Source organism: Pelobates fuscus, chromosome 8, assembly GCF_036172605.1.
Source record: "Pelobates fuscus isolate aPelFus1 chromosome 8, aPelFus1.pri, whole genome shotgun sequence".
Classification (NCBI taxonomy): domain Eukaryota; kingdom Metazoa; phylum Chordata; class Amphibia; order Anura; family Pelobatidae; genus Pelobates; species Pelobates fuscus.
Window position 1 is genome coordinate 101,746,544 of NC_086324.1, and position 25,876 is coordinate 101,772,419.

General features: G+C 41.6%; 1 protein-coding gene across 1 annotated transcript in view; it reads right to left on the reverse strand.

Annotated features, from left to right (window-relative positions):
- PFKL (phosphofructokinase, liver type) overlaps positions 1–25,876 on the reverse strand; it is a 273,062-nt gene that overhangs the window by 122,185 nt on the left and 125,001 nt on the right. Inside the window, exons 7-9 of the mRNA XM_063430198.1 lie at positions 17,626–17,734; positions 3,105–3,200; positions 2,772–2,864 (exon numbers count right to left, since the gene is read on the reverse strand). Of these exons, the coding sequence (XP_063286268.1) occupies positions 2,772–2,864; positions 3,105–3,200; positions 17,626–17,734 (298 nt within the window). The remainder of the gene's footprint in view (positions 1–2,771; positions 2,865–3,104; positions 3,201–17,625; positions 17,735–25,876) is intronic.

Sequence of the window (25,876 nt, forward strand, 5' to 3'; positions counted from 1 at the left end):
TCAAATTTCAACAAAAATATGGATGCAATTTAAAAATATCAGAAAGGAGGATAAATACCTTAAAACTTTTTTTTTATTAATTCATTTCAGCATATGATTCTTCTATATATTTTAAATGACCTATATCACACATTAAAGAGGTCCCACTTTTAGAAAGGAGTGGTACCTTAAGAATAAAATGTATTTCATTTATACAGTGTAGTCCAAATTTAACACAAAAGGGGTGCAGTTATACAGCTACTTCTAGGTAGCTGGAGCCCAAGAGACAGCTGCAGCCTGATTTGGAGACCACAGTAGCCCTGCAAAGAGTCTTTTCAAAGGAAGATAAATTCCCACAAGGTCATCATAAATACAGCATGAGTAATTGCAGAACCAAGGATGTACTAAGCTGAGTGGAAGGCCCATTACCCAAATAAATTTTTCTGGTGCAGCTAGAACCAACTGGCATATATGGAGATAGGACCTCTTCGCGGACCCCAGTGGACTGCACACCATGAACATGAAAAATTTTCTCTGCAATAATATGGAAAGAACAGAAAAAATATGTGAAAAGGCTGGACAGAATCTAAAACAAGGAGCATAAAACATATATAGTGTAATACAGTAATATGCAAGTAATGGTGCGCCAGAATGATGTACACTCACAAGATAGACGCCTCTATTTTATGAGTGTACATCATTCTGGCGCACCATTACCTGCATATTACTGTATTATACTACATATGTTTTTATTTTCCTTGTTTTAGATTCTGTCCAGCCGTATCCCATATTTTTTCTGTTCTTTCCATATACACTGTAATAAAGTCGTTTTTGGGTTACGATCTTGGGAGGCTGCCTATCTTAAATCAGAGATAAGTGTATTATATACTTATAATACTACACTTGTTACACTTTGGCGTTGTATATTGTTGTCTGTATCTCTGCAATAATAGACAGGTAGAGAGCCCGATAGACAGGTAGAGAGCCCGATAGACAGGTAGAGAGCCCGATAGACAGGTAGAGAGCCCGATAGACAGGTAGAGAGCCCGATAGACAGGTAGATATAAAATGTCAGGTCATGAAAGGAGATAGAGGATTTATGAATACTAACATCCCTATTGGAAACTTTTGTACAGTTCTCAATGCATGCCATTGGGAAACATATCTAAATGAAGCAAGTTTAAACCAATGTGGCTTAGTACAAGGGTCCGTCAAAAGATAAAAGATAAGAGGTAATACAAAAAATGTAGATTGCATTCTATAACAAATATAAGCATACGAATAGGGCTTGTAAGTGGGTGATTAGATGGGCTAAATTTGGATCTGAAATGCTGATAGCCAAAGATAAGCAAAAGGTTGCACATGCATGTTGGTATATTAAACCGCGCATGCGCATTAGATGTGGTTGCTGCTATGACAATGCATACGCCTCACGGTATAACAAGTTTTAACCGCAACAATGATTGGACGATACCACACTGAAACAGCGCTACGTCACTTCCGGTGTGACGTGTGCGTTTCAACCTGGATACAAGTAATTGATTTCACCAGGAAGCAATTATGGATACATATAATTCTGACCATGGATGACTTCACCACACTTTTGATGAAGCCCTAAGAGGATAAACGCGTCAGGTGTGCTCCCTAGTGTCCAGTTTTGACATTTTTACTTTGTTTTTATATACTATTTGTTAACAAATAAAGGTAAATTTAATATATCCATTCGGCTATATACCTTCATTCTGCTTCCAGGATGTCTTCTACATCCTAAGGTGGGGATTATACCACCTCAGGCTTATTTTACAAGAGCAAGTCCTGCTCTAGAGAATGTAAGTAAATTTTCACTTGTACATATTCTAATTATATGAACGCACATCACAATTGGAGTATTTTTTGTCTTTCCATTCTCTGCATTTGCTGGAGCTATACACAATCCAAGCGTTTCCACCATCAAGACCTACACATATCTTTAGACAGGGATTATACCGTCCATGCTCAATCCAGCAGAGCTCTTAGTTGGCTCTAAAACACGTTACCACCACCAGCACATGTATATTTAACTTTATCTGTACTGTTTTACACTATTTGTTTCTATTTTTACCTTTGAGGTTATATCTTGTAAAGTATATATTTCACTTTTGCACTTTATTATATTTAGCGCGGTGTCCTTCTTTGTTTATTTGCTTTGCTTATAAGGTCTGGGAATTCATTTTTTATTCACTGCTGCTATTGCTATTTATTATAGAGAGTGCCTATAAAAAAAAAAGTCTTTGTCATGTTCCTCAAAACATTCCTGAACAATTCTTGCAGTGTGGTGCAATGCATGGTGCATTATCCTGTTGAAAGAGGCCACTGAAATCACCTAACTCCATTGCCATGAAGAGGTGTACGTGATCTGCAATAATCTCTAGGTATGTGTCAAAGTAACATCCACATGAATGTCAGGACCCAAGGTTTCCCAGCAGAACATTGTCCATAGAATAACACTTCCCATAGTTCATTCTGCTGCCATCTCTCTTCCTCAGGTAAATGATGCACACTCACAAAGCCATCCATCTAATCTAAAAGAAAACATGATTTAACAGACCAGGCAACCTTCTTCCATTGCTTCACCACTTCACCGGTCCGTGGTTTTAATGTTGTGGCTGATCAGTGTATATCTTGATCGCAGGGCAAAAACTGTTTATTAACTGCTTTATCTGCATGTTCTAATGCACTTCATGGTATAAACAATGTTCCTTTTCAATAATTAGGCTATTTGTGTAAAATTTTAATAAATAAAATAAACTTACTAAGACACGGTCAAATGCAGATGGTGTACCACCTCGCTGGACGTGCCCAAGAACTGTCACACGGGTGTCAAATCCCAAACGCTGAACAACCAGCTGTGTAAAACATGAAAAAAATTTACTTTAAAGAAAATTAATTCTTAGCCATGATAATATTTGTGAATGAGAAAATGTGAGGTCAAGCATTCATGCATCAAAGGTCCTTTGCATATATATATAGGAATAAGGGCCCTTCTCAAAAAAGTGCACAATTCACATTTGCATTTATTTAAAAAAACAAAAACAAACTACAAACTAAATGTGAGCAGAAATTATAGGAAAACTGTAAATACATACATCTTTCACGTAGTTAGAAGAAATCAACTGTCCATTTCGGTCAATTGCGCCTTCAGCAATAATTATAATGTTGAGTCTTGATCCTCTGCTTCGAGTCTGAATAAGATAATATAAAAAGAACCCCCCCCCCCCAAAAAAAAACCAACAACATTATTACAGATAAACAGTTTGGTGCAGAATTTCAATGTTTTATTAGTTTTTTACAATGTGCCCAGCTTCCAAGTAACTGCCAAGAAAAGAATGAGCTATTTAAATGTTATGCCCCTTCTTCCTATATTATGACACACTAAAAATGTTACTTACCAGCGGAGTCAAGGAGGGTGGATATAGTGGGGGGCAGGGGCCGGGAGATTAGCAGACAGAGAAAGAAGGTATTAATTACATGTTGAAGAAGAAGAAGCTGGTGTAGCACTCCACCTAATGTTAATATTAATGAGGAAGAACAGCTGTTTGAGCACATTGGGAAAGCTGCAAATCGGGGTAAGACATTATTGGAAATTTTAATTACTCGGATAGAGTGGGATAGAGTGACTAGTACTTCAGCAAGGGGAATCATGTTTTGAATGTGTTAAATGACACCTTTATGTGTCAAGCACTGGTACAAGCACCAACTAGAAAGGATGCTTGTCTGGGTCTCATAACAAACAATGTTGATCTTTTGACCAACATTCAAGTAGGGGAGCATTTGGGAAATAGTGATCACAATAGGGTCATTTTTGAAATAAACTCAAAAAAGCAAAAGCATGTGGGGTGCATTTAAATCGGACAAATCAGAGGCATCCTATATAAGATATAAGAAAGCCAATAATGCTTGCAAAAAAGCAATTAAAGTGGCTAAACTAGAAAATGAGAAATTGATAGCCAAAGAATGCAAAACCAACACCAAATATTTTTTCAAATACATCAATTCTAAAAAAACAAAAAATGAAAGTGTAGGTACACTGGAAACAGAGATGGGTCTGTTAGCTAATTAAGACCAGGAAAAGGCAGAAATTTTAAATAACTATTTTTCTTCAGTATATATTAATGAGGAACCTATGGTAAGAGATATGCAAATGGTTGCTGCAAAAAAACTTGCAGATAACTTGTAATTGGGTGACTCGAGACAAGGTGCTACAGCAGTTAAAGAAAATTAATGAAAATAAAGCTCCGAGGCCTGACGGTATTCACCCACGAGTACTTATGGAGCTAAGTGGGGGAAATAAGTGAACCTCTGTATTTAATTTTCCAAGATTCTTTTGTTTCAGGTATTGTACCGGAGGATTGGAGGAAGGCAGATGTCATTCTTATATTTAAAAAGGGTTCAGAATCCTTGCCTGGAAATTATAGACCTGTGACTGGGAAAATATCTGAAGGGCTATTAAGGGATAATATTCAGGAATACATTGGGAAGAACTGTGTTATTAGCAATAATCAGCATGGTTTTATGAAACATATGTCATGTAAAACTAACCTAATTGCATTCTATGAAGAAGTAAGTAGAAGTATAGATCAGGGTGTTGCAGTGGATGTGATCTACTTGGATTTTGCCAAGGCATTTGATACTGTTCCTCACAATATGTTAGTCTTCAAACTAAAAGAAATTGGTCTAGATGAATATTCTTGTTCTTGGGTAGAACATTGGCTTAAGGATAGAGTACAACGAGTTGCCATTAATGGTACATTTAAAGGCTGAACAAAAGTGGTAATTGGTGTCCCTCAGGGTTCTGTTTTGGGACCACTTCTATTTAACATATTTATAAATTATCTTGAAATAGGCATTGAAGGCCATGTATCAGTGTTTGCAGATGACACAAAATAAAGTAATAAAATGTGAGCAGGATATTGTTTTGCTGCAGAGGGATTTGGAAAGATTGGGGGACTGGGCACTAAAATGGCAGATGAAATTTAATGTAGAGAAATGCAAAGTTATGCACTTCGGGGTCAAGAATGCACAAGCAACTTACACCCTAAATGGTAGTGAACTAGGGATAACCACACACGAGAAGGATTTGGGAATTATTATAGACAACAAATTGGGCAGCAATATGCAATGTCAATCTGCCGTTGCTAAGGCCAGTAAGGTTTTGTCATGTATAAATAGGGGCATAAGTTCTCGGGATGAAAATATAATTTTGCCTCTTTATAAATCGCTGGTAAGAGCAACCACACCTTGAATATGCTGTGCAATTTTGGGCACCTGTTCTAAAGAAAGATATTATGGCACTAGAAAACGTGCCGAGACGAGCTACAAAATTGATAAAAAGGAATGGAGCATTTTTGTTACAAAGAAAGGTTAAAAAATTGAATTCTTTTTAGTTTGGAAAAACGGCGCCTAAGAGGGGATATGATAACATTGCACAAATATATTCGGGGCCAGTACACCATTATCTGGAAATCTATTCATAAACAGGGCTACACATAGGACATGAGGTCACACATTTAGGCTGGAAGAAAGGAGATTTCATCTAAGGCAAAGAAAAGTTTTTTTTTACAGTAAGAGCAATAAGGATATGGAATTCTTCCCCTGAAGAGGTGGTTTTATCAGAGTCCATAGAGATATTTAAGCTGCAATTGGATAAAAACTTGCAAAAACAAAACATACAGGGATATCATTTCTTATTAGTGGGGTAATAGCTGCTCGATCCAAGGAGACATCTGACTGCTATTTTGGGGTCAAGAAGGAATTTTTCCTAGTTTGTTGCAAAACTGCAAGCGCTTCAGACTAGGTTTTTTGCCTTCTTTTGGATCAACAGCAAAAACATATGTGAGGAAGGCTGAACTTGATGGACACAAGTCTCTTTTAAACTATGTAACTATGTAAAATTGAAATATTGGCAAGTGGTAGAAGCTACAGGATGTTTAAGTAAAGTTCAGTACTCATATCGTTAAAACTACTGTGCAACTATCTTAGACCAGGGCGCATGTGTGGAATGTCAGGAACACCCACTATTAGATAACGTATGTAAGAGATGAGTTTTAGTTTAATAATTGGATGTAACTATAGTAATGTAGGTGTAATTTTCAGATTTTCTTTATACGTATAGAATACGTAATTTGTGGTATATATTCTTTGTTCTCCTGTAAACGTGTGCTCAGTCGGGTATTCCAAGACTATTGTCGGACTGAGACTTTGCAGCTGCAAAATAATAAATAGTCTTTGTTCTTCAACGACCTGTTTCTGGAGTGTTTGGCGTGTCCTTGTTTCATCTCTAACCAGAGTATTATACCACATTTTGGTGCATTTGGCCAGGAATAAGAAAAAGAACCGGGACCCAGTTGGTGAGGCATGCCCTGGAGCGGGTCAGGTTGACCTCAAGGTAACTTTGGCGCCTGCTGGACTAATTGTCCAGAAAAGATTCCTTGCGTTTCTCTGTGTTCTGCTCCTTCGGTATGCCCGAAAGACTGCTTTCCAGGTCGCAGAACAAGTAAACGTCTGATTCCTGGTAAGGCTCCAGTCCTGTGTTTGGTAGCGCAGGTACAATCTAACCTCTTAGAAAGAAGAGAAGGGAGGACCGATCATCCTCCGCTGTCTGTATATGATGGCACAGTTACTTGGTTCTGGTATTGGTGGGGTTTGTCTGTATGTGTGGCTGTGTGTAATGTGAGTTGGGGTGTGCGTTTGGCTTTGAGTCCAGGGAGTTCCTGGAATGCTCTCATTCAGTGCAGGCTTTGGTCTGGCACTGTGCCAGTTATTGATAAGGGAACTTTTGAAGCTGCGGGCTTGGAGAGAGGGAGGGGGATTTGAGTAAAACTTACAGTTTGTATAATAATTAAAAGCGGGTTAGTACTGTTAAAGGAACTTGTTTGCATTGGTTACCTGATTCATTCTATTATCTGACATTATGGGAGGGGGGAGATCAGAATCCTTGGGCCCCTAGACTGTAATGTCAATAACTTTCAGAAAGCTTATAGAGCCGATTATGTGGTTAAAATGTATCCTAAACGGTTGATCATTTTGTGTGAACGGGAATGGCCGTTATTTGTTCTGGTTCGCCCTCTGAAGGTAGTTTGGACTTGGATTTAATTGCTTAGGTTCATGCTCTAGTAACTGGGTTCCCAGGTCAATTTCATCAGTTCCCTTATATTGACGCCTGGCAGCAAGTAGTCGCCTGTTCAGAAGAGGAAAGCTGTTTGATGCTTTCCACACTGGCTTCAGTCTCTAAATCTGCCCCCACCAAACAGCCCATACTTGTTGGTCCTTCAGATCTACATGAGTTGCCCCTATTGGGGACCCCTTTGTTCCTATGCTGCCCAGTTATATCCGGACTTGAATAACTTGCCCCCAAACTCCTCCCCCGGTAGTTCCATTGCCGGACAGACAGCATTCACCTACGTCCACAGTAATGGCTCTTTCTAGTCCCCCTGGTATCCCCACTCAGTCTGTCTCCAGAGCTAACCAGCGTGTATCAAGTGCCTTACATAGCATGGATTATTCCTTGCCAGCAGAGGCTTTCCTTACGTCCCCCAAAGCCTCCACTAGTCACCGATATGACCTTAGAGCTAGGTCTGGTGCTAAAATCTTGCCCCTCAGAGCCCAACCTGGTCTGTCTGTCCTTGATGCTGATGGACATGTGGTTTGTTAAATCATGTGGTTAATTAAAATTGAAATGTTGAAAAAAAAAAACTTTGCCCGTCTATAGTAACACAAGCAGTGGCCAGAGGATGCATAGAATGTGCCAAAAACAACCCCAACAAGGACCAAGCCAACAACCAGGGAATCAAACTGTTGGAGCTCATTGACTTTACGGTTATGTCAGAATTTGGTGAATTCCGCTATATCCTTTTCATCGTATGCTCTTACTCTGGCTGAGCAGAAGCCCAGCCCACCTGAAACGAAAAAGAAGAAACCATAAAAGAAAAGAAAAAAAAGTGGTCAGTTTCCTGCTTACTGAAATAATTCTAAGATATGGAATCCCGATAATGGTTGGATCTGACAATGGCTTAGCTTTTGTACACAAGTGCCTGCAGGAATTAGCCACCAGCCTCAGTCTTAAATGGAAACTGCATATTGCCTATAGGCCTCAAACCTCAGAAAAAGTTGAGCGAATAAACCAAACACTGAAGCTACATCTGGCTAAAATGTGCCAAGAAACCAACCTGAAGTGGGATGCCTTGCTCCTTATTGCCTTGTTTCAGATCAGGAGCACCCCCACAAAACTCATCGGTCTCTCTCCCCTTCGAAATCATGTATGGTTGACCACCACTGATTGTCCTAGGCTTTAAAGGGGATATCCACCAAATAGGAGGAGAGATCACACGCCAAGTAGTACACCGTGAAAGTTGCTAAGATCAACCTGTGGATCCACCATTACAGAATCGAGCCTGCTTCTGCTCCCTGGGAAGTTTTGCCTGTCGACCCTGAAAACCCTCTGAAACTCCAGTTTAAGAAAATAAAGATACCTGTTTGAGAAAATATCAACAAGTAGGTGTTTTGATGGCCCTAATAATGCCTGACTACCTGCCATCGATGGAAAGGAGGACCCCAAAAGGAGACCTCGTGAAGCCAAAGAGAATCAGAAGGACTCCATACCCTGCATCCCTCACATCCCAAAGCGGAGGTGCCGACGCATGGTCGAAGCTTCTTCAGGATCATCTGCTAATCTTGAGTTTGTGGTGATATTTATATTGAATAAATTACCTGAGTCCACCTGGACTGAGGTAGCATGGGACGGGACTTATACGTTAAACAATAAGTAAATGTGCCCTAAGAATAGGGATTGCATAAATGGTGGGTATAACTATTGCTCCTACTGGAGTCATGTGGGTTGGGCAACCTATAGATCAGATACCCTACCTGCGAGTCTGCATACAATAACGGCCACATCTAGTTGTGGTCCGAGCACTTGTAACCCCTTAAACCTGACACTGTTTAATTCTCGGGTATTCCTGTACAAATGGGGCACCTTTCATGGTTTGCAGATATATGGCCCGGGAACCATACTATATTTGAATATTGAAATTGAAGTCTTAAAGGCTTGAAGTCCACCAGGTTTTTCAATCTTTTTATGAAGAGATAGTATCTCAGTTTGAAATCTCTCACACCACTCGTAATTTGTTCCTTGACCTAGCTGAAAAACATAGCACGATCCCTAAATGTAACTAGTTGCTATGAATGTGGTGGCACCAATATGGGTGATCATTGGCAGACAGATGTGAGAGACTTGCTGGTATTACAGCAGGAAGAGGGAAAGGCATAGTACCTGTCCCAAATCTGAAGGGTTGTTAAAAGAACTCCCTAATTGAGAATGAGTGGATAAGTGGATCTGGTCCAGAATTTGAGACTTTCGTATGTACTCTCACGTGTCCAGAGTAGCAAACTTATAATTCTTCTGATAGGACTACCTCCTGGTGATCCGCAACCAATGCAATTGAACCATCCCCTAGTCCCCTTTGGTAATTACCCACATCTAAAAGATGTATGGACCGCTTTGTCTGAAGGTCAACCTGGATAGCACCCATTGATATGTATTGGATTTGTGGCCTTAAGGCCTACTCTGATCTCCCAAGAGATTGATTGGGAGCCTGTGTTCCAGGAACTTCAAAGCCTTCCTTCTTCTTGCTTCCCCTGAGGGAGGGCGAGATACTTGGATCCTTAGTCTATGAATAGCGCTTAAGGCCGCAAAGGGCATTGACGATAGGTCAATGGAAGGATATGAGTGGCCCTCTGAATGATTATTATGGTCTTGTTACATGGGCTGAGGATGGAACTTATGGTTATCGTACCCCTATCTACATGTTACATCGAATAATCAGGTTACAAGATATAGTTGAAATAGTGATCAATGAAGCTTTTGGCCAAACAGAATACCAGAATGTGGTCTGCTTTCAGAACCGCCTAGCCTTAGACTATTTGTTAGCCACAGAAGGGGTATATGCGGAAAGTCTAACCTGTCTAATTGTTGCCTTGAAATTGATGATGAAGGGAAGGCCATAAGTGACATTGTTGATAAAATAAGGACAGTGGCCAACATTCTTGCTTTTGGAGGTACACACCCCTTAAACAAGAAGATACTGTGTAACCTCACTTGTCTAGAACCCAAGACTAGATTGGTATGGTATTCCTGATTATGATGCATATCAGCCACCTATATCCAGGTGTTGAAGCATAAAAGGGTTGAATGTGGTAGAAGCTATAGGATGTTTAAGTAAAGTTCAGTACTCACATGGTTTAAACTACTGTGCAACTATCTGTAACGGTGATATACCCATTCATCTTAACAAATGACAGCACAGAGACGAGATACGTCTACCGGACCTTAGAATGGCCGGACTCAACGTAAATAAGAGAGATACAGAGTCAGGAACGATCCGAGGTCAAGGGCACAAAGAGACAGCATAAACTAGGACTAGCCGAGGTCTGGCACACAAAAATCAGCAAGACGGCAAACAGAGCAGATAAGGATAAAGAGATAACTGAGTCAGAAACAAAGCCAAGGTCAAGTACGAAGAAACACAACAAGCGCTAAAGGGAACTGAAACAGAAACCACGATAGGGCAAGGTACTAAGGGAAAAAGGTGAGTATATATACCGTAGCAATTAATTTGATTGGCCCCTGTCATATCCACGCCCCCAAAAGGTGAGTGTATGTGGAATGTGGCATGACAGGGGCCAATGGGAGACCTTCGCCAATTTAGGCTCTCCACTGTTCCTTTAAGAGCGCACCCGAGACCCACGGCGCGCTCTTAGAGTCAGGCGGGACACGTGACTGCTTCTCGCGGTCACTGCCTGCCTTTCTGTTACAGCCGTCGGATGAGCAGTAGGACCGCGCGCGGCTCGAACAGAGGACCCTGGCTGGCCCCTGGAAAGGGTAAGTACCGCTACAGTAACCCCCTGAGGACACACCCTCCGGGCGGGGAGGACCAGGCCTGGCAGGAAAACGAGAATGGAAAGAACGTACAAGGCGAGGAGCGTGAACAGCGTCAGCGGAAATCCAACTGCGCTCCTCAGGCCCATGGCCCTTCCAATGCACCAGGTACTGAAGTCGACCCCTAAGGAAACGAGTCAAGAACAGCAGCAACTTCAAAGTCCTCATGACCCTCCACAGAGACAGGAGGGGGAGGAGGAGTATGCCGGGTATAGCAACAATGAGGTGTGAAAGACATTAGGAATACGCAGGTTCTTAGGAAGACCCAAGGCATACGAAACAGGATTAACCTTATGCAAAATACGATAAGGACCAATAAAGTGGGGAGCCAACTTCATAGAAGGCACCCGGAGGCGAATATTGCGCGTGGAAAGTAAAACCCTGTCCCCCACGACATAAGAAGGAGCTGCCCTGCGACGCTTGTCAGCCTGAACCTTCTGGCGAGCAGCGGAATCCACCATAGAACACTGAACCTGCTCCCAAGTATTACGCAAACCAGCCAAATGCTCATCCAGAACTGGCACGCACTGTGAGGAGAATGCAGCCGGAAGAACAACGGGATGCCGGCCATAGACAACGTAAAAAGGGCTTTTACCGGAAGAATCATGAGTAGCATTATTCCGAGAAAATTCAGCCCAAGGAAGAAGGTCAGCCCAATTGTTCTGATGGTGGGACACAAAACAACAAAGGTACTGCTCCAGAGACTGGTTGGCTCGTTCAGCAGCTCCATTAGACTGGGGGTGGTAAGCAGAAGAAAACGAGAGAGAAATACCCATTTCCGAACAAAAGGCTTTCCAGAATCTGGAAATAAATTGGCTACCGGAATGCCATGCAACCGAAACACCTCCCTAGCGAAAATAAGTGCCAGGTCCCTGGACATGGGCAACTTGGGAAGAGGCACAAAGTGAGCCATCTTGGAAAACCGATCTACTATCATCAGGATAACTGTGTTACCATTTGAAGGGGGCAATTCAACAATAAAATCCATGGATAGGTTAGACCAAGGTCTCTCGGGAACGGGTAAAGGATGCAACAGCCCACAAGGAACTCTACGAGAAGATTTCATACAGGCACAAGTAGTACAAGCACCTATATAGTCGGTGACATCCTTGCGTAAGGAATCCCACCAAAAATATCGAGAAACAGCTGACACCGTTTTGGAAATACCAGGATGTCCAGCAGTTTTAGTGTCATGATACAATGACAGAATATTCCGTCTCTCGGGAATATCAACGAACAGTTTATCAGTAGGCCTCTCGCTAGGTGCCATGCTTTGTTTAGCCTGAATGGCCTGCAAGAGGGACGAAGAAATAGACAAAATAGTAGTGGCTATTATCCTGTCCGGAGGAATGCTTTAGTGTTGCGATCACCTGGCCTATAGGTGATAATATAATTGAAATGGGACAAAAACAGCGACCACCTAGCCTGCCTAGAAGACAATCTTTTTGCTTCACCAAGGTAGGATAGGTTCTTATGATCCGTAAAAATGAGGATGGGATCCTTAGTTCCTTCTAACAAATGTCTCCATTCTTTAAGTGCCAAAATAATAGCAAGGAGTTCGCGATTACCCACATCATAATTCTTTTCAGCTTTGGACATTTGTCTGGAAAAGAAGCCACAAGGATGCAATGGCTTTTCAGGCGACTCTCTTTGGGACAAGACAGCACCTACCCGATATCAGAAGCATCAACTTCAAGAATATAAGGCAGTGAGGGGACAGGATGCTGTAAAATAGGAGCAGAGGCTAAAGTAGTTTTCAGAAATTCAAAAGCCTGAAGTGCCTCGGGGGACCAGACACGTGTATTGCCATCCTTTTTTGTAATACGGGTGATAGGCGCTACAATAGAAGAAAAACCTTTAATAAAGCGTCTATAATAGTTAGAGAAACCAAGAAAATGCTGAATGGCTTTCAAACCTTGTGGTAGAGGCGATTCCATGACAGCAGAAAACTTCTGGGGATCCATACGAAAACCTTTAGCGGAAATCAAATACCCCAAAAACTGGACTTCGGATTGGTTAAATAGACATTTTTCCAGTTTACAATAAAGACCATTAGCAAGAAGGGTCTTCAGAACTGTTGTAACATGTCTGTGATGAGTGTGTAAATCTGTAGAATATATTAATATGTCATCCAAGTACACAATTACATATGTGTGAATAAAGTCTCTTAAGACGTCATTAATAAATTCTTGAAATACTGCTGGGGCGTTACAGAGACCAAATGGCATAACAGTATACTCGTAATGACCAGATCTAGTGTTGAATGCCGTCTTCCATTCGTGGTCTTTCTTAATACGTATTCAATTGTATGTACCTCTAAGGTCCAATTTAGTGAATACAGTAGCATGTTTGAGTCTGTCAAATAATTCTGTGATTAAAGGTATCGGGTATGCATTTTTGATGGTGATTTTATTTAGACCTCTATAATCGATACACGGTCTTAAATCCCCTTCTTTCTTCGATACAAAGAAGAACCCCGCTCCAGCCGGAGAAGAGGATCTCCTAATAAACCCCTTTTCTAGTGATTCCTTAATATACTCCTCCATGACACGGTTTTCTTGAATAGATAAAGGGTACACCCTGCCCTTTGGAGGTATAGTGCCAGGCAATAAATCGATAGCACAATCGTACGGTCTGTGAGGCGGTAATTTGTCAGCTTCCCTTTTATCGAAGAAAGTCTTGAGAGATAAGTACTGAGGGGGTATAACAGTAGACAAAGGAGGAGTAGTAGGAACATTAATAGAATTCAGAGGGGTGACTTCAATAGTACAAGACTCGTGGCAGGCCTTGCTCCATGATTTTATTTGCCCTGACAGTCGAAAATGGGATTGTGAGAACGTAACCATGGGTATCCTAACACAATGTGAGACAAGGGAGAGGTGATGACCTGAAACTGAATGGTTTCAAAGTGTAAAACCCCTGTATACATGTGTAACGGTACAGTTTCATGTGTAACAACTGGGGAACTTAATGGTCTACCATCTATGGCCTCAACGGCCAAGGGTATCTCCTTCTCTCTGATGGGAATGTTGTTTTTCCTCAACAAAACCAGAGTCTATGAAGTTCTCAGCTGCCCCGGAATCAACCAGGGCTAGTATGTTTTCAGCTATGCAATTCTCTCCCATATGCAGAGAAACAGGGAGAAGTAATCGGTTAGGAGGCAGTTTTGGAGACTTAGATATCACACCCAAGGCCAGTCCCCTATAAGGCGTTAGGTGATAGTTTTCCTGAAGCACGGGACATTCTCTTATCATATGGTTACTCCTACCACAGTACAGGCAGTGTCCGTCCCTTCTCCTATGCAATTTTTCAGTATCAGAGAGTTTGGCAACCCCTAATTGCATGGGTTCCTCCTCTGATACTTTGAAATTCTCAGGTTTATCAACTCTGGGGTTATTAGGTGTAACAAAACGTCTATTCCTGTTCTTAGTATAGAGAGTCTGTCACGAATCCTATTATCTATATCAATGAGGTAGTCGATAAGGTCCTCTAATGCGATAGGAAGCTCCCTAGCTGCTACCTCATCCAATATAGTGCCAGATAGACCTTCCATAAATGCAGTAGTTAACCCATTGTTGGTCCAATCTACCTGTGAAGCAAGGGTACGAAACTGAATGGCATAGTCAGCAACAGATCTAGAACCCCGTTTAATTCTCAATGCTCTGGCGGCATTTTTTGACCTTTTAGTTGTGTCAAAAGTTCTATGAAAAGCCGTAAGGAAACTATTGAAATCATGCACCATAGGTCCATTAGCCTCCCAAATAGGATTTGCCCACTCGAGTGCTTTATCAGTAAGTTGGTGCATAAGGAACCCAACTTTAGACCTATCAGTGGGAAAGGAACGGGGATACATCTCAAAGTGGTATTCTATTTGATTTATGAAACCTCTGCATGTCTTAGCTTCCCCTCCATACCTGGGAGGAGGCGTTAAATGAGCCGAAGCATTGGGTAAAGTAGATACATCAGGAAGAAGAGGTGTAGGAGGGTTAGGTACGGTTGCTGGAATGGATCTAGATAAGAGCGTCTGGAGAGCCTGGGCTATCTGATCCATACGGTGATCCTGCTCTACAAATCTAGCCTCATGAGAAGCCATCTGCTGAGCTAAATCTGCGGGGTCCTTGGCCCTATCGTAATGTAACGGTGATATACCCCAACACACAGGATTCATCTTAACAAATGACAGCACAGAGACGAGATACGTCTACCGGACCTTAGAATGGCTGGACTCGACATAAAGGAGAGAGATACAGAGTCAGGAACGATCCGAGGTCAAGGGCACAAAGAGACAGCATAAACTAGGACTAGCCGAGGTCTGGTACACAAAAATCAGCAAGACGGCAAACAGAGCAGATAAGGATAAAGAGATAACGGAGTCAGAAACAAAGCCAAGGTCAAGTACGAAGAAACACAACAAGCGCTAAAGGGAACTGAAACAGAAACCACGATAGGGCAAGGTACTAAGGGAAAAAGGTGAGTATATATACACCTTAGCAATTAATTTGATTGGCCCCTGTCATATCCACGCCCCCAAAAGGTGAGTGTATGTGGAATGTGGCATGACAGGGGCCAATGGGAGACCTTCGCCAATTTAGGCTCCCCACTGTTCCTTTAAGAGCGCGCCTGAGACCCACGGCGCGCTCTTAGAGTCAGGCGGGACACGTGACTGCTTCTCGCGGTCACTGCCCGCCTTTCTGTTACAGCCGTCGGATGAGCCGCACGCGGCTCGTGAAGCAGGACTGCGCGCGGCTCGAACAGAGGACCCCGGCCGACCCCTGGAAAGGGTAAGTACCGCTACACTATCTTGGACCAGGGCGCATGTGTGGAATGTCAGGAACACCCACTATTAGATAACGTATGTAAGAGATAAGTTTTAGTTTAATAATTGGATGTAACTATAGTAATGTAGGTGTAATTTTCAGATTCTCTTTATATGTATGGAATACGTCATTTGTGGTATATATTCTTTGTTCTCTTGTAAACGTGTGCTCAGTCGGGTGTTCCAAGACTATTGTAGGACTGAGACTTTGCAGCTGCAAAATAATAAATAGCATTTGTTCTTTAACAACCTGTGTCTGGAGTGTTCTTGTTTCATCTCTGACCCGAATATTATACCACAGGCATACAAGAAACAGTATGACATAATTAGGATTACTGAGACTGCATGGGATTTAACACTTAACTGGGCTATTAATTTAAGTGCACATACATTATTTAAAAAGGATGGGGAAAAAAATAAAAAAGAGGAGGAATATGTCTTCATATTAAACCTGATTTGAAGCCAAGTGCTAAAGGCATTATAAGTGATGATATAGGTGAGGATGTGGAAGCCTTATGGGCAGAAATATACATAGGAGGAAACAAGCCCACAAACATAAATACTTATGGAGAGGAGCAATTGCTATCTCAAATTAATAAGACTGCACAACTGGGTAATTTGTTACTCATGGGAGATTTTAGTTATCGAGACATTGATTGGGCCAGAGGGACTAGTAGAACAGTTAAGGGAAACAGGTTTTTAAACCTGATAAATTATAATTGCCTGTCTCATTTAGTAGATTAGTAGAAGCCCCAGTTAGAAGAGATTCTTGTCTGAGTCTTGTCATAACTAATAAACTTGACTTATTTTCAAACATTCATGTTAAGGAGCACTTGGGAAATAGCGACCATAATATGGTATCATTTGATATCAACAAAACAAAAGAGATATATATATAGATATATTTATATTTATTGTCCAAAAACACATTTTAAAAAGGCTAAATTAAATAGGATAATGGCATATTTATAACAAATTGACTGGCAGGATATATTCACTGGAATAGGATAAATGGATCTTTAAACAAATTCTACAAAATGTCTTAATACATACCACTGGAAAACAAATCTAAAAGAAGCACATTAAAACCAATGTGGCTTAGTACAAGGGTCAGTCAAGTAGAGGGTCGATTGCACCATTAACAAATATAAGCATGCCAATACGCCAGGGCTTGCTAAAGAGCGATCAAATGAGCTAAACCTAAAAATTAAAAGCTCATAGTCAAAAAGGGCAAGACCAACCACAAAAAGTGTTTTGTATGTACATTAAGGTGAAAATGGTTAAGAGTGAAAGTGTTGGTCCATTGGAAAGATAGATGGGTGAGTTAATCAAGGAGGATCAGGTTAAAGCAGAAATTCTAAATAATTATTTTTCTTAAGTATAAGAAACAGGTGACTGGTTTCCACAAGATAAAGTGCGTCAGAAATTAATGTAAACAAAACCCCAGGGCCAGATGGGTGGATGAATGCCTTATTAATCGCACCATTCACTGTAATGTGTAGATTAGAATTATTTACCAACAGGGGTGGTAGGCCTTTTTCTTTTTTCTTCTTTTTTTATAAAGGAAATATTATTAGCCTGTCTGCCTCATAAGGTATTCCCCCTCCCACACCCCCCTAAACAAACAACTTAAATCTACAATACTACATACTTACACAAATTTAAAAATATCAAAAAGAAATCTAATAAAAACAGATTGTTGCATAGCATAAAAACCAAACACTACATGTATTCTGAAATATAATGGTCAAAACAATGGTCAAGTCAAAATGGCAAAACAAGAGAGGTAAATTGGTCAATTATAATTCTGGGAAGTTGCTATTGAAGAAAGGTAAAATAAATGTATGCCTGCAAATACCTCTCCAAGTCGTGCACACATGAAGTCTTCCCAACCTTCCTCAGGAGGGCACTCAGGAATAAAGAGCCAATCAGCACCCGATGCCAAGGCAGAAACCAGCGCTAAATACCTGCGATATTTAAAAAAGAAGGGGGAAAGATTGGCTACAATGTTATAAAATAGTGCAGGCTTTAAAATACAACAGAATTAGAATAACGTTTCTGAAAATACTGAAAATAGTACTACTTGTACTTGACAATAACAAAAAAAAAAACTAACAAAATGGCTTGAAGGAGAAAACAGACAATTTAGTTATCTGCCTTCAACCAATAAATTAATTATTTTGTATCTGAAATAAACTAGCTGTTTTCATTACATGGATGACAACAACATTCTCCCAAAGGACAAGATGATCTAAGAGCATGCTTGTTCATACCAAGCATTGAATCAACACATCTTTTAGTTGTCACATGTTGACCTTTGCTTATTTAAACAGACGTGGAACATGTTTTTGCTGATATTGGCATCATCAGATATGCATGTGATGCTATGTACTAAATCTGATCATATCTCATCACAAGTAACAGGTTTTTTTGTTTTTTTTAGTTCTTTATTTTTGTGGGTATGCATGGACATTGCATTACATTTAGTGCTAAGAGATATTAGGCAAACAATAAAAAAAAATATTCCGTACAACACAGGTAATATGTTAACCATTTTTAATTTTTTTTTATCATGCTAAAGTCCCTCGCGTCTGAACCAAGTTTGGTGAAACTTTGGGCTGGAGGTTGCTTGCTAAGAGCAAGAAGCGCCCGATTCATCAACAGTATAGGGTATGTCAGAAATAATTATTTAAGGCACAGATAATGAAGAACTAATGCTCGAGCGAGAGAGCTGGCAACGACCTAGGACTCTCTCATAGGTTAGTTGGAATGTAGTTAGGCCGGGTAGGTCAGCTTTGGAACATGCCACTGTTTGCTTGTGCAAATGAGAGGGAGCAGTGCACGTCCCTATAAACAGTGTGGGGAGCGATATTATCTAGGCAGTGTGTCTGGCCGTTAGCTTACAGAGCCAGTTGAGAGGTGCGAGTATTTGAAAACTAAGATACACTGAAAATAAACGTATCGGTCATCTTGTAACCTAGTTATAAGAAACATGAGGTTAGTACAAAACATAGGTATATAAAACATTGAGTTGCAGCATTTCGACAGCCGTTGGCTTGTCAGGGTATTTATATCGGCAGACATTTTGTGCTATGATAGAAATAAAAGTGTATATTCTGAAGTCACTCTGAACAGACCAGAATCCATTTTTGTTATTTTCAAGTTAACAAAAGACACAAGATTTCAATCCCTTCTGTAAAACTGACCGCTTTGCCAGAGCTAAGGAATGTATAGTATAAACAAACCAAGTGATAAGAGACTGTCTAAATTGCTAATGGAATAGAATAAATTCTAAACCCAGACAGGTGACAGAGAAGATTAAATAATTTAATTTTACTTTCTATATCTAATAAGATCCCATTGTAAGCGAAAGGTGATTTTAAGTTTAAGAACTGTCATATTAGAAATTACAGCAGAATCTGGAGACACATAGTCTGAAGAAAATTCAAGGAAAGGCTTTGAATTGAAAGAAAACTTGAGTTATAGCAAACATATAGACATAGGCGTGCGCACGGGGTGTGCCGGGTGTGCCTGGGCACACCCTAATCCCGCGGCACGCCTATGTATATTGAGACCGGCAGGGGAGATCTCAGGATCCCCCTGTCGGCTCATGCACAGCCGGCGCTATCCGAGCGCCGGCTCTGCTCTCAGCCTTCCTCCCCACTGACCCACATGCAGGGAGGGAGGCAGGAGAGGACCCGGCGGAGCTGTTGCCGGCAGCTCCGCCGGGTTCCTCTCGCGAGATCTGAGCGTTGCCGCGGCAACACTCAAATCTCGCGAGAGTGAACTCTAGCCCCAGAGGGGCTAGAGTTCACTCTCCACTGGACCACCAGGGAAGGAATCAGCAGCAACAGGATCCCCCCTCCCTACAAAAGGTAAGAAGGGAGGGGGGATAGCAAGTAATGTACCCCCACCTCCACCCCCACACATACAGCACACACACACATACAAGACCCACAGACATACACAGCACCCACAGACATACACAGCACCCACACACATACAGCACCCACACACATACAGCACAGCACAGTGTGTGTATGTGTGTGTATATATATGTGTATATATATATATATATATATATATATATATATATACACACATACATACATACATATATATATATATATGCGGCTTGTGCTTTAGGGTGCACACCCTAATGCAATAGGCTGCGCACGCCTATGCATATAGATAAGCCAAAATGACGCCAAAATAGCCACCAGGAAAAGTTAACTCTTTCCTGGATAGGTATGTTTAGTGGGACAAGACTGCCCTCTATAGTCCAAATACTAAAGTGGTTATCTAGAAGGGAACCACACCCCAGTGTTCCTATTGGGTTATTAGCCACTGACTAACAGAGAATCTGTCCCTTTAAAAAGTTAAGACAAAGGGAAGAGAGAGGGATCAAGGCAGATGCAGCAAGGTATGCAGAGAGGAGGCAGATGAATGCAGATGAATGCAGGGGAATGCAAAAGAGTCGGAAGCAGGCTAAGAAGCAAGCAGAGTCAGAGCGAGAAAGAAACATTCCTTGACACCTTAGCTACCTGAGAACATCTGGTGAGAATATCTATTTAACTGGTAAATATACTGGCTTCATTTAATTAATTTACAATTTTCTAATAGCATGATATATGACTGGATAAATCACGATCAGATTTCGATATTTAGAAATCTTAGTTAATAAGAAATACATTATTAAACTTTTTATTCTGCAGATAAATAACAATAATTCTGTATATTTCACTTACATGATAACGTTCTTTGGGATCTGAGAATTAAAATCGTGGGCAATTCTCATCTGTTTACTATTATTATCCCATAAATATCCCCACAAATTGGAGGCACGCTGCTGAGATCGTTTAAGTTGAAATTATATTCCATATACAAATAATATTGGAGTAATTCATGCAATATTAATCTTGATATAGAAAAGAGTTTTGTATTGAGATTAAATCACTGTATAAAAATATGGCCAGCGGCAGCGATAAATCTGTAACAGATAATACTGAAATAATTGAAAACCTAAGAAAAAATGCTCTAGTCCCTATTCATAAACATATGAAAAATGATTTAAGCTATGAAGTTTGGTTGAGAAGCATAGAATGGGTAGCTAAACACACCATTCTAACTGATGAACACATAATAACATATCTTAAAGAAATTACTGGACAAAAGAACATAGAAATAGAAATGGCGATGATAATACACTCTTGGCCTTTCTTTATAACAGCTCTTCTTAAGGCGTTAGATGAAAACAAGGTATTGAATACCAAGTTGGACACGTACAGTGAACAATTTGGCATTCAAGATGGGAAATACCAAGATTTACTTGCTGAGCATAACACTCGTCAGGCTGATCATGAAAAAGAAATGAAAGCTTTGACGGATAAATATGCACAGGAAATAAATCAGCTTAAAACGCAATTGGATGAGTATGAAAAGGAGAGTCAGAAATACGACAGTGAGGTTAGTAGTCATCATTCTGTGCCAAAAAGTTGCACAAAAATGCAAGAAAAGACTATCTATAAACCCCCTCCTTGTTATGATTTTCCCACACCAGACCGGGTTTTCATAAAACAGTCTCTAAGAAAAGATGTGAGTAATTCTGAGAAAACACCTGTACATACTAGGCAATCTTGGGCAGAACAGTTTGAAAAGACTGTCCTGGCCAAACTTGACAGAGGGAATCAGACTCAGGTTGATAGGAATGAAAACAGACATGGTTCTGTACACTGGCAGGATTCTGATGCTGATCAGAATTGTGACAGTGAACGAGAAGCTCAGAGTGATGGGAGTGAAAGTGATTGCACTGTCCACTCTGAAGGCCATGTGACTGATATGCCATCTGCACTGTTGTACGGGTCTAATTCCTCTTCAGCAGCCAGATCGCATAGACGTTTACACAGAAACAGAGGTCGTAAATCAACGACGCCTGTTTATGAATCGCCAAAGGTTATTAAATTCCTTAGAGAGACTGTCCCACAATTTTCTAGAGGTTCAGGAAACATCTGAACATCTGGAAAATTATGATAGAGCAATAAATTCATTGGGCATGTATGATGACTTTCATAAGAAATGGTTCATTACATGGGCCTTTGATTCAATGTGCCGTGTTTATCTAGAAAGTCTTCAAGCTATACAGTTAATGTCCTGGTCCAAGATGAAATATGAAATAATCATGGAATATGGTAAGTATAAAACCATTGCTTCTGCAAAGAAGGCGCTTTATAACCTAAAGTGCCGTCCAGATCAAAGCCCCAGAGAATTTTTAATAATTCTTAAAAATGCATACTCCGTTGCCCAAAGAAAACCCAGGTATGAAAGCACAGATTTCAAAGATCTGTATTTTCATGCCATGCCAGTAAACATACAAATGAATCTCGCAAGAGATTATGATTGCAAGTTACCGTTAGAATGGTCATCAGTCAGTGCATGAAATTGTATACTATACACCATGCACATGACGAAAATCAGCAAAAGGTTAAGAAACCTGGTGATAAAATGGTGTCAGAGACTAAAATTCGGTTAGGTTTAGAAACCCAACAGAAAAAGAGGACCTATTCCGAGGTTTTTTTTTATTTTTTTATTTTTTTTTATTTTTTTATATTCTTTATTTTTGTTGTGCAGATATTGACAAATAGGCTTACTAGACATATCCATTGGTTAAGATAAAACATAACAGGGTGCAGGAGCATTACAGGATATGACAAGAGTGTTGCACAATTTTTTTTTTGTATAACAAGCAGGCTTAGTATGTTACTCTGTAGTAAAATGTTCATGCTAAACAAAACTTGAGAAGACAACAAAATGCAGGTAGTAGCATAATACGTGTTACATGACTGTTGTCTGGAGAGGGGTTCCACCCCGCAGGACTCCGTGTGATAGGCGTGAGAGTCCAATTAGTGTTGCTTAGGAGTATGGGGAGGCAGGGTACATCAGCGTGGTAGCGAGCATGGAGCAGCACACTTGGACATCCCAGGTGTCCCTCAGCCTGTGCCTTTGAAGGGCAGTCATGTCCCGGATATCGGTGCTAATTAGCAAGCTCTGTGGGGTAAGTGCCTGAGAGAGGGTACCTTGATGTTATATCAGATGTTTGGGCAGTCAGCATTCCGTGGTGTGTTGCCGTCCGGCTGGTAGCTCTCCTGTCTGTCTAACATAGGAAGCCACAGGTGCAGGCGACTGGGCTTCATTCTCCGGTGAGTTGGTGCTGATGGACAGGATCTCGATCGCCCTTGTGCAGCTTTGTCCCGAGTTGTGTGCACACAGTTGCATGATCTGAAACAAGCTGGTCCGCCGCGTGGGTAGGCTGGAAGCAGGCCTTCATAGGAGCGGGCCTAGGTCTGGCGGCCATCTTGCATTGGGCCTTGAGCTCACGTGGTGGTATAGTGTTGCCTCCGAGAGCCGTTACGGGATGAGGACCGGGATAACCCCCCCGGTCCAAAGGGGGGGGGAATCGGGGCCGGGCCCGCAGTGATGCAGCTCCTCCGTTGGGCCCCGTAGGGCAGGATAGTGGAGCGGCGGCCGTCCAGTCCACTCACCGCCGGGCTAGTCTCGCTTGGTACGGCAGAGATCTCTCCCCCGAGGGACTTAAACTCCAGGAGTAAGCCTCTCCTCGGCTCCGGTGGCCCTTATACATCGAGGGTCGCAGTTGTGGGTCAGGTAAGTAGCCAACATTCCCGGTTTTCAGGCTTATTATTATGAGATTTGCAGGAGCTGGTCTCTCCTGCGACCGTTCAGGTCGGCGGCCCGGCCCCGCCCCTATTCCGAGGTTTTTAAAACACCAAAACCTCAGAAACAGGAAAACGCCAGAAGCAATTCTGCAAATTCCTCTGATAACTCTGAAAAATCCAATACCAATGGGAATAAACACCCCTGGGTTAATAAGAACCAAGGCAATTCCCAATGGAGAAGGAACCCTCAGGGAAATAGGAGATATGGAAACAGAAACAACCAATCTGCTTCCAATAACTCCCAACAGTCTCAGCCATCCCAGCCAAATTCCAATGGGCAAAGACAAAACGGCAATGGGGGAAATAATTTGCGTCGTCAGGTTGGTCAATTGACAGACCAGATGGGCAAATTAATGGAGGAAATAACAAAGATTAACCAAGTCTTTGCTATCAATCCTTTTTTAGGGACAGCTCCAATTGCAGAGCCACCTGTGCAACTGCAGCAGCAACAACAAGTACCGCAGCAAATATAGCTACAATGACTAAACAGGCTAGGTTGTCAATAGATGTAATGCCTAACCCTGTTTCCTTTCCAGGTACTAACAGTCAAAAACACAATAGTTGTGTTAGGAAACCTATTGCCTATCCCGTCACTTCACTTCCGGGTGAAGGAGGCGCAACGTGTTCCTCTGTTTTTTCATTTCAGCCAAAGGCTAAAATAGCCCCAGCAACCACTAGTTTCCAGGATCCAGACCTGAAAGGGTTAACTGATGAGATGCCAACCACTAGTTCCCGCTTTACAGTTCAAGATATTCCTAAAAAGGATGGGCCTGTGGGTAAGACTGAGCATTCCTCAGTACAGGTAAAAACTACTGCGGTGACCGGTAATGTATGGAAAACAAGTAATATGTTGACACATTCTAAATTCTTATGTGAATTAGAAGAACATGAAGGAAGGTACTACATGTCTGTAGAAATACAGGATTCGCTACCCCAGCCTTTCAAAGGGTTAATAGATACTGGTTCACAAGCCACGATCTTATCCAATACCTACTTCCAGCAGGTAATGGACTTAGCAACGGATAAGCCGAAGCTAAGAGATTTCCCCAATGCTCTGTTAATTGTAGGAGGAAATGCACTTCATGTTATTGGCAATACCTGGTTGAAGTTTAAAATAGGTAACAAAACCTTTAGACACCCGGTGATAGTGGTAGATCTTCCCTATAACAGACTGATTCTGGGAATAGATATACTCAGAAGACTTAACACAATTATTGACTGTGTGAATGGAATTGTATGGTCACAAGCTAAGGTTCCTATAACCTATGAGAAATCACATGTACAATCTGATCGTAATTGCCATGTGATAGAAGAAAGACCTGACTCGATAGAGGTACATTTTAGGAATAGTCAGTCACCTGACGTGACTATCCTGCAGGTGAATGATGCAATCACACATGTAGATGAGCATTCCATAAGAATTTCTCCAGAGAGGATCCAGAATGTCTCTCTGGAAGGTGATGTTTTAACCATTTCTCTCCACAGGGACTATGTTGAATCTGTAGATCTGGCAGGTGATGCTCAATTCCTTGCCAGAATTGAAAGGGTTAATAACTTATTCTTTCCTATTCAAATAAATGACTTGGGAAGAAATAGGAATGCAAAGCTGGACTTACAGAGTGAGAACAGCTATATTAGCAGATGTCTGTTAAAGCAGATCGCTCATCCTAAAATGATCAGGTACGCTTCCCCACATGACAGGTGGATCCAGAACCTGGATGGCGAATCAGAGAGTAACAATGTGATAGCAAAATGTTTACTATCTATTTCCATTGGAAATAAGACAGTTAAACATTTATTCCGGGGGGAGGAGCCTGACCACGGAGGTGAACGGACGCACTAGCCTGTAGCTCCGTGCTCACCATACCAAAAACGACTGAAACCGGGCGTAAATACCGCAAAAACCTGACTACAACAGCCCACAGGGTCAGCTAGAACAACATGGGACGCAAGTCCAAGAGTATAACAGCAGACAAACCCGCTCCGGGACTTACAATCGGGGACATGTGGAGGCAAGCGCATGGCGCCAGCGGGCCCAAGATGGCCGCACTTTCTGGCGGTTGCTCAGACTTCTCAGACGAGTTGTCCGCCGACGCCGATGAAGACTACTCACCCGTGCCAGCACCGGCTCCCTCACAAAAGAAACTTAACAAAGCAGGGTCGGATGCCTCACCTGTGACCATATCGGTCCTAAAAGAATTATTGGCAGACCTGCAAAGGAACATCTCGGTGGATATCAAAGCAGTACGAAGCGACCTGCGGGGACTGGCTGGCCGCATTGGGGCCCTGGAAGGAACATCCCAAGTGAATACCCAACACATTACCCAGCTTCATCAAGCCGTCCATGCCCTGCAGCAGCAGAATATGCTACATGAACGC